The sequence below is a fragment of the Chelonia mydas genome, chromosome 18 (assembly GCF_015237465.2).
Source record: "Chelonia mydas isolate rCheMyd1 chromosome 18, rCheMyd1.pri.v2, whole genome shotgun sequence".
NCBI classification, from domain to species: Eukaryota; Metazoa; Chordata; order Testudines; family Cheloniidae; genus Chelonia; species Chelonia mydas.
The window spans coordinates 18621054-18634131 of record NC_051258.2 but is presented as its reverse complement, the minus strand read 5'-3'; the positions used below and the strand labels follow the sequence as shown (position 1 = coordinate 18634131).

The window sequence follows — 13078 nt, the reverse complement described above, 5'->3', positions numbered from 1 at the left end:
GGGCTTGGTTCAATGACTTCTTTTTATTTAGCCCTATTGTTCATTCTTGGCGCATCTGCTGATTTCCCTAGAACTCCCTCAACAAGATACACCACAGAAAGTCTCTCATACTGGTGCTATTATAAACCTGAATTTCTGGATAAGATTGCCTTGATAAGTGGAGAAAATGTAGATAATTAACCTTATAAAAATTACACAGACATACAAGGTTTCCTTTCATGTGTGTTTAGGTGCGGGAAGCCTACCTGCAATTTATGATCACCATTGCCAAAATGATCAGAGAAGACAAGAATATGGCAAAAGACGACAATTTTGTCCAAAAAGAAATGGCAAAGGTTATGAAGCTTGAAACTGAGATTGCACACGTGAGTATGGGAGATTATGGGAGATTGTTAGGTGAACTGAGAAAAAGTGATAGGTTGTCATGATCTGTGGAATCAGAGCTTCTCTTGAACAGGAGAAGCTGAGATTTTTGTGCTGCACCTCTATGAGGCATAACATAAAACTCACAGCCCACAGGGAGGCAGGGCAAAGGTGGTTTTATAGCTCTTTTGTTATCCCAGGATTATGGGCTAAATTGAAGCAGCGTCCGTGAATTGTTCAATAGCACGATCCAGAATGGTCATGGTGGTGCTGACGATGGCCATGTTTCCTTCTGCCCCCCGCCATGCCCCCTATGCTGAGACTTGCAGCGGGGGCTTGCAAGGCAACATAAACGGTCTTTTGTAAAACCTACACATGGGGGAATTCTCCCCTGGCCAGATCTAGGGCTCTTGCGGTGCTTTTAAAGTGCTGCAGCATCTTGAAAGGCATTTATTTTTTTAAGATACCTACCACTACTGACAAACTTCCACATAGTTTAAGATCCAACTCTGTCTCTGTTGTGTAACAGGGACCACAGCCTGTGTGGATCTCTGTATTGAACCTAGAGACTTCTAATGGCTGAATAATTTACTGTAAGAACACATTTTTACCTAGGTCGAATGACTTCTTTTCAATATCACGGGATGTGGAATAACGTGTCTAACCATCACTAAATATTCTAGCAGTTCAAAGCCATATTGCCAAAATAATCAAAGAAATTATATATATATATATATATATATATGCATATGCTATAGTTCAATTAAGCTTTATAATTATTAGCATTTATACATGGCAAAACTTTCCAAAAGTACACAAGCAATGAAAGTTCAAAAATGTGAAAAATCTGGATTTGTTGAGTATTTAAAAAATGGTTTACGATTATAAAAAAATATGTCTTTATTTTTCATGTTCTCTTTTATAGTAGGATCTCTGTTTTGCCATGTTGAATAGGACACAAAAAATTGGAGATATAGCACAGATTCTGTATCCCGTTAACATCCGGGTCATACACAGGTTGGCTAAGGTGCTTGCAACTTTTTTGTGTAGCTGAAGTTTATTTCTTACGTTTATCTAAGATGAATGCATCCCATGAAGGGAACTGTAGCTCACGAAAGCTTATGCTCAAATAAATTGGTTAGTCTCTACGGTGCCACAAGTCCTCCTTTTCTTTTTGCGAATACAAACTAACACGGCTGCTACTCTGAAACCTATCTAAGATGAGTTTAGTTATTCTAATCTGCTGTGTCAGCGAACAAGTGACTAGACAAGTAGAGACTAATAAATGCATTTTAGGTACAAGGCAGATAGAGGTGGACATAAAGTTCAGCAGAGGCGTAGACTGGTTGTATTTCCCCAAAATCCCAACCACAGTTAGATCAGATTAGTAATCTGCCCAAAAAACAGCACTGCATGGAGTGTAAATTTTCCCTTATTTATAAATATCCCGACTTTACCTGTGTATTTGTTTTTTTTTTAAACTGAGAGCAGAAGAGAACCCACAGACTTCAGTTTGCCAGTGCTGGGATTTTCACACTGAAGTTTCATCTTGCTGCTGCAGTTTTCCATTCAGGTTCTGGAATGATTTTCTTGGCCATCATATTACTGAAATAACACAATGGTCTCGTACTCACTACCCTGAGCTATCAACTGGGATGTTAACTGATAAACTGAAATGCAGAAAACCCAGTGTGAGACTCGAGGAGTTTTCTCTTTCTAAAAACACTGAATATATTTTAAGGAGCAATTAAGAGAGTGAGAGAGAGAGAGTGTGTGTGTGTGCACACGTGCGTGCAAGAGAGCATGCCCCTGCATTTGTGTGATTCCAGCTGTTGAAATTCTTGTCAGTCAATTCTGAAGATAATGTGTGAATGTCCACAGGCTACTGTTCCTGCAGAAGAAAGGCATGATGTGACCTTACTGTACAACAAAATGACCCTAAGAGAGCTCCAGGAAAAGTTTGCATTGAATGTAAGTGTTTTGATAAGACTTCTATGGCTTCCAGCTTCCCCCACTGTCTAGTCAATGGAAAAAACAGCTTTGCAGACTCTTTATACCTGCTGAACAAAAGGGATTCAAAGTGATGCCTCTTCTTAATGTAAAGCTAAGAGATTTTTAAGGCATTTTCCTTTTAAATAAAGCGACAATTGAAGCATTTGCCAGACCTTAAATCTCTGAACCACGCAGGATCATAAATACGCCAACTCCAGTCCAAAAAGAGTGGTTTAAAGTCCTTTAGTTCTATGCACAGAAGAAACAGATGTAAAACATGGTTTGTTCAGAGCTAGAATAATCATTTAGTAAAACTTTTAATGAGTCATTCATCTCTTTTAGCATGGAAGGATCCCCATCAAAATCATTGCAGAAGTCTGCAGATGCCACAAACAATTGTGACCACAAGTTGTCCCAAGAATAAGTTCGAGTTTCCTTTCTCCCAGCCATGTTTAAACTTTCAGTGGCACAAAGAGGTCAAATTACTGAGTGACTTCTTCACTTTGTATAGAAGGATGTCTACAGCTCACAAGCCCCCAACTAAACAATTACTAATCCTGTCTGCATGTTGACTTGCCATGCCTTGACACGACAAAAGTAGTCGGAAATCCTTAACTAAATATCCATCCTTCCATGGGTTTAATATTATTTTAAGTAGGTTTTAGCACAGATATGCAAGTGATATACGTATCTATTGATGAATAGCACAGTAGCAATTCTAGCCAAGGTAGTGGGAAAAATAATGTCTATTCTTTCACCATCACTACTCGACTGAATTTGATGGGAATCCAAAACACTATCAAATTTCAGGTTAGAATTTCCCCAAAGGGCAGGGTCTCCTCCCATCTGTGATATATATTTTTTTACAGACAGAGGGCAGGATGGGACTAAAGTGATAGACTTTACCACCACGTAAAAAAATCTTACACCCCCATTTTAACTGGGAACCGTGTGGGAAAATATAACCAGGAGGAGGACTTGGCATGCTGTTCTGCGGCAGTTGCAAAACAGAAAGTAAATGAAGTCTAGTTGCTCCCCGGCTGTTGTGCAGGCCAAAGTGGGTCTGGAAGGGTAAATAAAGTAGGATGTCGATGTATATTGGATGTTGTATGTCTTTAGAGCTTGTTTTTTTCTTCATGGCATTCAATATGATACCATAATCACAGGCTTTATGGGCTCCGTGTGGTGGCAAATTCAGTATCTGTCAAAAAAAATTCCAACCAAAGACTTTGTCTAGCCGAAGGTAGGAAAGGTTTGTGTGTAACAAGCTTCAAAATGCAGACTCTGTCCTTCAAAAACACAGGGTTTTTTATTAGCTCAGTCATTACAGACATACAGCTCGCACTTGTAGCGCAGAGCAGAGACTCAGGGGTCTGTGCAAAAAAAAAAAGCGGGGGAGGGGGCTCCAAAAACAACCTGTCCCCCTCCATACAACAGCAACTTCAGCCAGCAAGGGCAGGGAGTGCCTGAAAATTACTGCCTCTGGGGAATGCAGGGGAGAATTATCCAAAAAGTTTGCCCCCTTTTGTGCCACGGTGCAGTTTGTTAGCTGTATACCTTACACACCCCTGGCAACATTAAATGTCATCTGACATTTTGAGCACCACAGGTAAGTCTTGCTTGATTGCAAAGCTTTTATTTGGTTCCAACATGAACACATCCTTTACTACTTAGGGACTGAGACTTTTGGGGTCATCCATTTGATTTGCATCACAAACTTATCTTGTAATGACTGAGAAACTCCTATGCCCAAATCAAGCACATACAGCACAAAGATATCAGCATCAATATTAGATGTTCAGACTGGTATCGGATATTGAAACTAAAGTCAGCCAAGTCAGCTACCCATCGCTGTCCAGTGGCATTCAATCTGGCTGATGTCAGTACATGTGTCAATGGGTTATTATTATCTGTGTAAACAGTGAAGGATGGTGCCTAATATAAATTGCCCATTTTGGAGCCAGGAACTCCACTTTCCCAGCGTGTAAATTGTATCTTTTTTTCTACAGGAGAAAGGGTCCTAGAGCCATAGCGACCACCGTAACTTGCCCTCCTGTTGCTGATACAACACAGCTCCCAATCTATCAGAAGGTGCCTCTGTATGTAACACGAATGGCAGGGCTATTACTGGGACTTTGTGGCCTTTAGAAACTGTGCCAACGCATTCATGTTTTTTCTACTGAACATGGGGAAAAGCCATTCACAAATGACTCTGGAAGGCTGGCGACCTGTGTCATCTGGCCCCTTTGTCCAGTGACAGAACTCGCCACCTTACGAGTTGTGACCAGCAGGACACTGTCGGTACTTTCCCACCGTCTAGCAGCTGAAAGTGTATTTCAACCCACCCACCCCATAGGAAACAGGGGTGCCATAAGAAGCTGTGAGCCTCACGCTTTCATCTTTTTCCGGCAACTCCATGAGTTCACTTCCTGGGTCACAGAGAAGATTTGCCTTCACCCACTGGTGTGGCACTATGCATGCCCGTGTCCCACAAAGCTGCTACTTTAACCCCATTCAGAATACACCAACCCTACTTTTACCCCCACTGTTAGTGAGCTTAGCGTTGCTGCTTTGGCATCAGTGAAAACTACCTGCTCTCCTTTCAATATTACAATTATATTCACAGTTACCATTCCTCTGTTCAAGTTTATCTATACCAGTCTTTACCATGCCTATGTCTATAAGTCCCCTGGCTTTCCCATTTCCCTGTTTATTTTTGATGACTGTCTCTCTGTGGGACCTTTGATGCTGGTCGGTCACGCAAGGCCCTTTGGAGTGACAGGGATATAGTTTCCCCTCTGGCCCACTGTTTTGGGGCCTCCTGCTGAGATGACATCCATCCAGACTTGCAGTGCTCTTCACCCCCAGCCTGAACACAACGGTTGCGGGTACTGCCTTTGTCCTCTTTCTGGAAGTGGGGATGGCCTCACCTCCACAGAGCTCTCTATTGGGTGGATCGGAGTGGCCTGCTTCCGTCATGATGGGGTGCCCTCAGTACCGCTTTGACAGCGCCGATCTCCACTGTAGACCTGTCTTCAATGCTCCAGCCTCATCCCATCTGGTTGGTGCCACAAACGGATTTTTTTTTTTTTTTAAACTGGTGCTGCTTCCTTGTCCGTCTCTGACTCACCAACAACAGAGGCCTCTCGCATGACATTAAGTTCTGGCACTTTTCCTCGTGCCTGTCTTGCACTGCGTGCCGTTGATCTCTTTCCTAGCCGGTTACAATGTTCAATGGCTCCAGCAACACTTCCTCTGTGACTGAATTATCTTGGAGGTAGGGCAACATCACGGTCCAGATTTTCCTATTCTGCAGACTGAACGGAGGAGCATATTTTGCAACCGGAGCAGGAGGAAAGATCCCAGCTCTAGCAGGGCAGGTTGGATCCACACTTCAAGAAGCAAAGGGATCAGATGCATGCTTAGGGCACATTTAAAAAATCTGTATCTTTATATAAGGCAATAAAATATGACCGGCTCTTGCTTTTGGTTCCACCGATACCTAAGAGACTTTCTGTCTTCTACAGCCAGGGCGAGTAGGCGCTATTTACAAATATTACAACACAAGTTACAGTAGGACCCTTAGTGTTGATGGACAAGTAAGGCGACAGTTCTATAGGCAGGAGGCCTCTCTATTGAATATGGCCTGCTGCTTGCCCCAGAGCGTCCAGTCCCAGATAGCACAGTGAGAGGAGACAGGATTCCATTGTAATAGGTATAAAGAAAAGCTTGGAATCGGTGTGTCTGCCTCTCTCTGCCCTCACAGGAGTTTAACTGGACTCTCTTCATCCAAGGCATCATGTCTTCAGTAAACGTTCAGATCCACCTGGATGAGGAAGTAGTTGTGTACGGCGCGCCCTACCTGCAGGAGCTCAAAGCAATTATCTCCAACTACTCAGCAAGGTAAAGGTCCTGGGAAAGAACTGGGGCTAAGGTAGAAGAGATGGGGCGCCATCAGGCGCCAAATGGGCCAAAGTGGGAATAAGGAGGGGGGGTTTTCTGGCTATGCCACAGACTCCCTGGCATGTGAAATGTGAAATTATGTCACATTTCTGGGTACTCCATGCTATAAATTAGGGATAACAACCTTACAGGGGTGGTGGAAGGCAACATTCATTGAAGTGTGGGAGGGTCTCAGCCTCTAATTGTCATAGAAAAGAAACAAGAGGGTGTGGTTTAGCTCACGTTACATTCTAAAAGGAGAAATAGGTGGAAATTAGAAACTTAGTCCCCAAAGAGAACCAGGGAATGGGGCTGTGTAGAGTGATACCGATGGTCTGGCTCCTCTATGCATGTTATGTGCTCTGGATGCTACTGCAGTTAGTCAGCTGTGCTACATAAAAGCAGACCCCATGGTCCCCATAGGTGTTGCAAGAAACTTGGCAGCCATTGCTAGCCCTGTCCTCTGCATTCAGACTAAAGCTTGCCCTTTGACTGTCTGCATTAGAGTGGCCCATTGCACAACATTAAACTCCGCTTTGCTTTCTACCCACAGCACCATCCAGAACTACCTAGTCTGGCGACTGGTGGTTGACAGGGTCAGCAGCTTGAGTCGGCGTTTCAAGGATGCCCGGGCCAACTACCGAAAGGTAACCCCCTCCCCTCCCAAAGAGTCCATTCAGCCGTGACATCATTCTGCATTAGTGGCCTTGAACCCGTCAGCATCAGGACATCATGATCCTAGACAAAGGGCAGCCAGTCCATATCTGCACAATGAACTTTAACCAAATCAACATTCTAACCTCTGCTTTGAGTGAAATGTTGGCTCAGTGTGGGAAGTTTAAACTCAGATCCAAACACCCCCAGAGTCTGGAGATGTTAATATCTGGAGTTCAGGGGCAGGCCCATCCCTAGTGTTGTCATCTAGGTCTGTTCTTTTTTGAGTTAAGGTTGCAGCTGGATGCCTAGACATGAAAAGTGAAAAGCGAAGCTGAATGAACAATTAAGATGTTTCAGTTTCTTTCAGCCCCACTGGGAAATGGGTCCTGCATCTCCTTGGACCTAAGTGTGGGGATGGGCCAACATACAAATCCCATCACGTCACTAGGAATAAGAGAACCAGGTCAGATAAACTAAACACCAACTTTAGTATTAGACTCAAGATGGGAACTGAAATGAGCCTTCTATGGACATTCAAAATACCATGGGAAACTCTGGGTCAATCTGAACCCCATAGGCTCAGGGCTTCCAGATAGACCTTTCTTGGATGCATATCCTCCAACCCATTTGACATTAGCCCATCACTAGTGACAACTCTTCCAACAGACCATTTGTTTGAACCACGATTGCGGGAGGGCAGGAACTCTCCCTGAGATGCCTTCACCTCCTGTATATTGTGAAGCCCAGGGGTTCTCAACCTTTTACTTTCTGAGATCCCCCCAGCATGTATAAAAACTCCATAGCCCACCTTTCCACAACAACGGGCATTTCTGCATATGAAGGCCAGGTCTGGGGTTAGGAGGTAGCACATGCCACAAAGGGCCCCGTGAAGCTAAGTTGCGTAGGTTTTGGCTTCAGCTCCAGGCTTCAGCCCCACATGGCGGACGTTGGCTTTTCTGCCCTGGGCCCCAGCAAGTTTAATGCCAACCCTTCTTGGCCGAGCCCCTAAAACCTGCTCATGGTCCCAGACCCCTGGCTGAGAACTGCTGGTAAAGCCAACACATGGATGAACGGGGTGGGTATCATGCTTAGCTACCAAGGTGAGGGGCACTGCAGAAATTCCTTAGGGAGACAGATAGATGGAGAGACAGATGAGCCACGAAATGACAGCGTGGTGGGACAGAAATTGAACTGTACCCATACCACCTCCTAATAGTATCCTGTGCACAGCGGATCAATGGAAGGAAGACCAGAGCTTCCAAAGAAATAAAGCTAATGTGTGAAGGGACAGAAGCTGAACCTCTCTCTTTGGGCTGGGCCCCTCTCTTTGGTTAGCCCTCTTGCCCTTTAACAACTTGGAGTGGGGCTGAAGGGAAGGTACGTAGGCAGAATTGATTCCCCAGCATTTCTCTTCCAGGCACTTTATGGGACAACACTGGAAGAGGCCCGTTGGCGGGAATGCGTGAGTTACGTCAACAACAACATGGAGAACGTGGTGGGAGCTCTGTATGTCAGGGAGACATTTGCTGGTGAGAGCAAGAAGATGGTATGTAGTTTACCTTTCATGCTATCATAAGCCCACAATTCCCATGGATCCCCTCATCCCCCGCCTCCACTCCCACCCCAAACCTATGGCCTAATATCTGTTAAATATGTACATAGTGCAGAGCTTTTACATAACTCAGGGGCGACAGACAGGACTGGAGTTTCATTGTTCCTGAGGCAGAAGTTATGGGGCTCTCTCTTCTGAGAGGGATTTCACCTTGTGCAGATAGTCAGCCACTTCCTGACAGAATACCAGCAGGCCCCAGATCCTCTCTTTGTTTTGTTGGGAAATACTGAAGACGGTCCCCCAGCAGGCCAGTGCTAAAGCTGAGAACAGTCCTGAGTGCCAGTGTTTCAGTCTAGTACATTATCCACTAGGCCAGACTGCTCAGATGGGTCAAGCTATGTGATTTGTGATCTTCCACATGCTTTGCCTCCCAATGGTATCCCAGTATGGTTAGCTGCTGAGCATGATGCCTATCTCTTGCCTGCCTTTCAGCTCCTCCAGTTTATATCTCCCACAGTCCAGCCAAGTTAGGAGACACACATAACCGAGTCTTGGGAACTATGCTAATCAGCCAGAAGGTAGCAGACACAGGGAACTCATTTATGATGTATATTTAAATGTGGAGCGCTATGTGCTATCACAAAGCACTTGAGGAGATTATTCTTCATTAGGAGCCTGCTATCTCTCTAGAAGAAAAAATAGCATGTCAATGGTCAATTTTTTGCTTGTCTCTATTTTAGGTCCGAGACTTAATAGGCAAAATCCGGGAAACGTTCATTGAGACACTCGATGAATTACAGTGGATGGACAAAACGTCAAAAGAGAAAGCTCGCGAGAAGGTCAGAAATAACAAAAAACCTCAATATCCTGTGCGGGAACATCAGGAGATTGTGTCAAATTTTGCAAGACTTATTTTTCATCCCTTAAAAAAGGGAGAGAGAAAGAAATAAAAATCCACTTTCACAGTCACCCATAATTTTCTCCCGGATATTGCCTTTGACGCTTTATTTATTTAGCTTTCAACATTTTTTATTTCCCAACTATAATAGAATCTAATGTAATATATCACATCAAAGTGGTAAGCCAAAGAAACCCAGACAAACTACGAGTTACCTAAAAGAGCCAAACTGGTAAAACCAATTCAAAAGAAATATATTAGTAATAAACTTCCAAAAGATTAGGCCAAGTTTCCTTAAATTCTCCTCGTGTATGAATCCAATGAAGAGCACCCTTTTTGATGCTAGCCAATCCATCCGGCCAATGCGTTGTTCCACAATATGAAGATATTCAGATGTTTCCCAAATGGAAACTTTTGCCTATTAAAAAAATTCTTGCTTCTCAGTAATGTTGCCTCCTTTCAAAAAGTATTTGGGTCACTCTAATTCTCATTGCAAAAGGCTGTGCTTCTTCAGCAATGGGGCGTTTGAGGATTTTCACTGCAGAGAGTCCCACGTCCGGTGCTCTCTCTGAGGGAGTCAGATGCAGCCATATGTTCATATGGAATGAGGAAGCAGAAGGAACCCTGTGTTAATTTCATATCTTGTCAGACTATTGACTTTGGTGGTGTTGCATGAATTGGATCTGGAGCCAATTGCTGTTGAAGTCAATGGAAATCATCCATGGGCGTTGAATCAAGGTTTTTAGGGCCCTTCAGTGGAACCTGGATCCAGGCCACAAATGAGGATAGAATGTGTCCCATGGAGATTCAACATTAAAATGATCAGTGAATCCCACTCCAGTCCCCACTGACATCACTTTCCTTTGAATTCAGGAAGCCCTATATAAGTGCACCAAATGCTTGTACCCAAGGCCATCACCCCTGAACCACTCTTGCACACATTCTCAATATTTACATCAAATACACTCTTTGTTGGCTCATCATATGGATATTGACTAGGCTGAATTCACCCAGGGTGTAACTCCACTGAAACTAATGGACCAACACCAGCAATGAATTTGATCCATTGTCTGCAGCGATCCAGATTTTTTTTGACTATTGTGAGACCATTGTGGGCTTTCTTTTCTTGTAGGCAATGGCAATTAAGGAACAAATTGGCTACCCAGACTACATTTTGGAAGATCAGAATGAAAAACTGGATCAGGAATATGCAAATGTAAGTATGCGACATGTACCTGAACAGGGTTAATACAAAAGCGTTAACATATTGCATTGCTATTTACAAGGTTAAATGCCTGTGTTACTGTTGCCCCAATCAGGACCAAGGCCCCATGGTGCTAGATTCTGTATAACACATTCAAAGACCCAGTCCTTGCCCCCAAACACCTCCCTATTTAAGAAAGAGCTGGCCATCTGTTTCTATACAATGCATAACTACAGGACAAATATTTCATAGCAACATCCTATGTTAAAGGTGATTAAAGGAAATTCTCCATTAAAAGAAACTTGATAATATGCTGGGATTTGTATTTCTTCAGTTAAACTTCAGTGAGCACAAGTATTTTGAAAACAGCCTGGAAAACCTGAGGGCTGGAGCCCAGAAGAGCTTGAAAAAACTTCGAGAGAGAGTTGACCAAGATACGTGAGTGTCCAGACTGCATGGCTGTATAAGCACCCTAAATCCTGGACTAATGGTTCGGGACCACCCTGGCGCTACAGTGGTGGCATTGCCCTTCTCCACTCGTTTCAGATCATTAAGAATACTTTTGTTTGTGGTTGTCTAAGAATGGGGCATCTGTGAGAATTGAACAAATAGCTCTTTGTCTGCCCCTACTGGTAATGTACGTAAGAGTGGCTACATGGGATCATTCAGACCTTTCGGAATCTCAGTTTAATCCTTCACAGAACCACTTTACACACTATTATATTACCATGGACCGACTTATCAAAAACACTGTGACTGATCTTCCTGGCAGGGGAGCAGTGAGGAGGGGCCAGCTTGCACCTTGGAAAATGAATGACTGAAAGGAGATAAAAAATGTGGCTTAAAATAGCCTTTCAAACTCCAGTTCCCAACCCATCTGGGCTTTGTAAATGTTTAGATCTGGATCCAGAACTGAACTTTTAAGCTCAAACCCATCTTTAATTAAGATAATTTATTGCTATGGGGGATGAAGCAATTAAATATCAGCATTTTCACCCCGACTATTAGAAATATGAATTTAATAGGCTGAGAATGTAATTTTTATGAAATCAGTGTCATGGCTACAGGGCTAGCTGCACCTCTAAGCCCTTCTCAGGCCTCTCTGAGTCCACCCCGTCAAGTGTCAGGCCTCAGGCCTTTACCTCTCTGAGGTGGAGTCCGACAATTCCCCCCTTCTTGCACTGGGTCCCGAGCTCAAGCATTCCAGTGTATTGACTGCTTCCCCTGCAAGACCACTGGGTTCATGTACCTGCAATTCTCCCCTTTGAGAGCTTAGAACCAGCCGTGTATACAGGGGCCCAAAACAACCTTCCTTAAAACAGGTGCATTGTTTATTTGATGACAAGAACAAAGCATAACATAAGAGAAAAGGACTTTAAAACAGTAAAAGGCCCACCCACGTGTAGCTAGAGTCTAACCATCCTCTTCTTGGGGACCCCGGTAGGTCTAACTTCCCCCTTGGTCCTCCAGCTCTCCCTCCTTGTCCTTGAGGGCCTGTCTAGGAATCCAGCCCACAGTCTTTGTTCTGTCAGCTCCTGGCTGCCCAAAACCAGTCTGGTGAGGGCCGCAGTGGGACAGAGCCAGAGCGTCCAAGGGAATGGCCCAGGCATTGTTTCCCAAGCATTTGCTGGGAAGGGTATATCTGGTTCCTCCTCGCCCCTGCTTTGGGTGTGCATTTCCTTATCATCCTGCTATTCAATATGTGCATTGAGTAAACCCCCCTCACAACTATTAGACACACAGAGAACATACAGCATTCATAAACTATTACAGGCAGCTCCAAATCCATTACAGGTGGCAAGGCAAACTGCTGCTGAGTAAGGAGCATCGTCCCGTAACATTAGCCTTCAGCACGAGTGGTTTTGCTGGTTACAGGCAGCAGCAGAAAAGCCAACAACTGATTGGTTGTTTGCGTGCTAGTAGGCCTCCATGCTGCAGGAGGATGTTCCCAGGACAAAGGAAAGGCAGAAGCAACTCCAAAATGCATTTGATTAACACCTCTATTTATATAACACAAAATATGCTGTTAACAAAGGTTTGGTCTAGGATCTTGCTTCTATTGAAGCCAGTGGGAATTTGGCTGTAAAATTCCAAGGAAGCAGGCTCAAGCCTAAAATCATGATCTTTTCATAAACAATGATTTTAAGGACTTTGCGTTAGAATAGTGCAGCCAAAAGCCATTCGGTTCAGATTAAGATATGGAATAAGTGCCCTGATGTCAGTGCCTTGCACTGCAGCCATTTTCTTTTCATCTAATATGCAGAATATACCTACTAAAACCTGTGTTGGTTACAGTATCTATCACTCATAGGTTGGTATTTTGGGAAATGGGCTGTATTAAGCAATGGAAAAGTCATATCATTTGATCAAAAGCCCATTGGACTTGAAGGGAGCTTTTTTTCACTGACTTAATGAGCTTTGGTTCAGGCCTTCTTTGTGTGGTAATTTGGTAGTGTGTGGAGTTATGTCT

General features: G+C 43.9%; 1 protein-coding gene across 9 annotated transcripts in view; it reads left to right on the top strand.

Moving 5' to 3' along the window:
• Positions 1–13078, top strand: part of MMEL1 (membrane metalloendopeptidase like 1) — a 59462-nt gene that overhangs the window by 34634 nt on the left and 11750 nt on the right. For all 9 annotated transcript variants that reach the window (XM_043531632.1, XM_043531639.1, XM_043531631.1 and 6 more), the window contains 8 exons: positions 231–365; positions 2245–2334; positions 6122–6258; positions 6851–6944; positions 8372–8500; positions 9247–9345; positions 10537–10620; positions 10943–11046. In XM_043531632.1, the coding sequence (XP_043387567.1) occupies positions 231–365; positions 2245–2334; positions 6122–6258; positions 6851–6944; positions 8372–8500; positions 9247–9345; positions 10537–10620; positions 10943–11046 (872 nt within the window). The remainder of the gene's footprint in view (positions 1–230; positions 366–2244; positions 2335–6121; positions 6259–6850; positions 6945–8371; positions 8501–9246; positions 9346–10536; positions 10621–10942; positions 11047–13078) is intronic.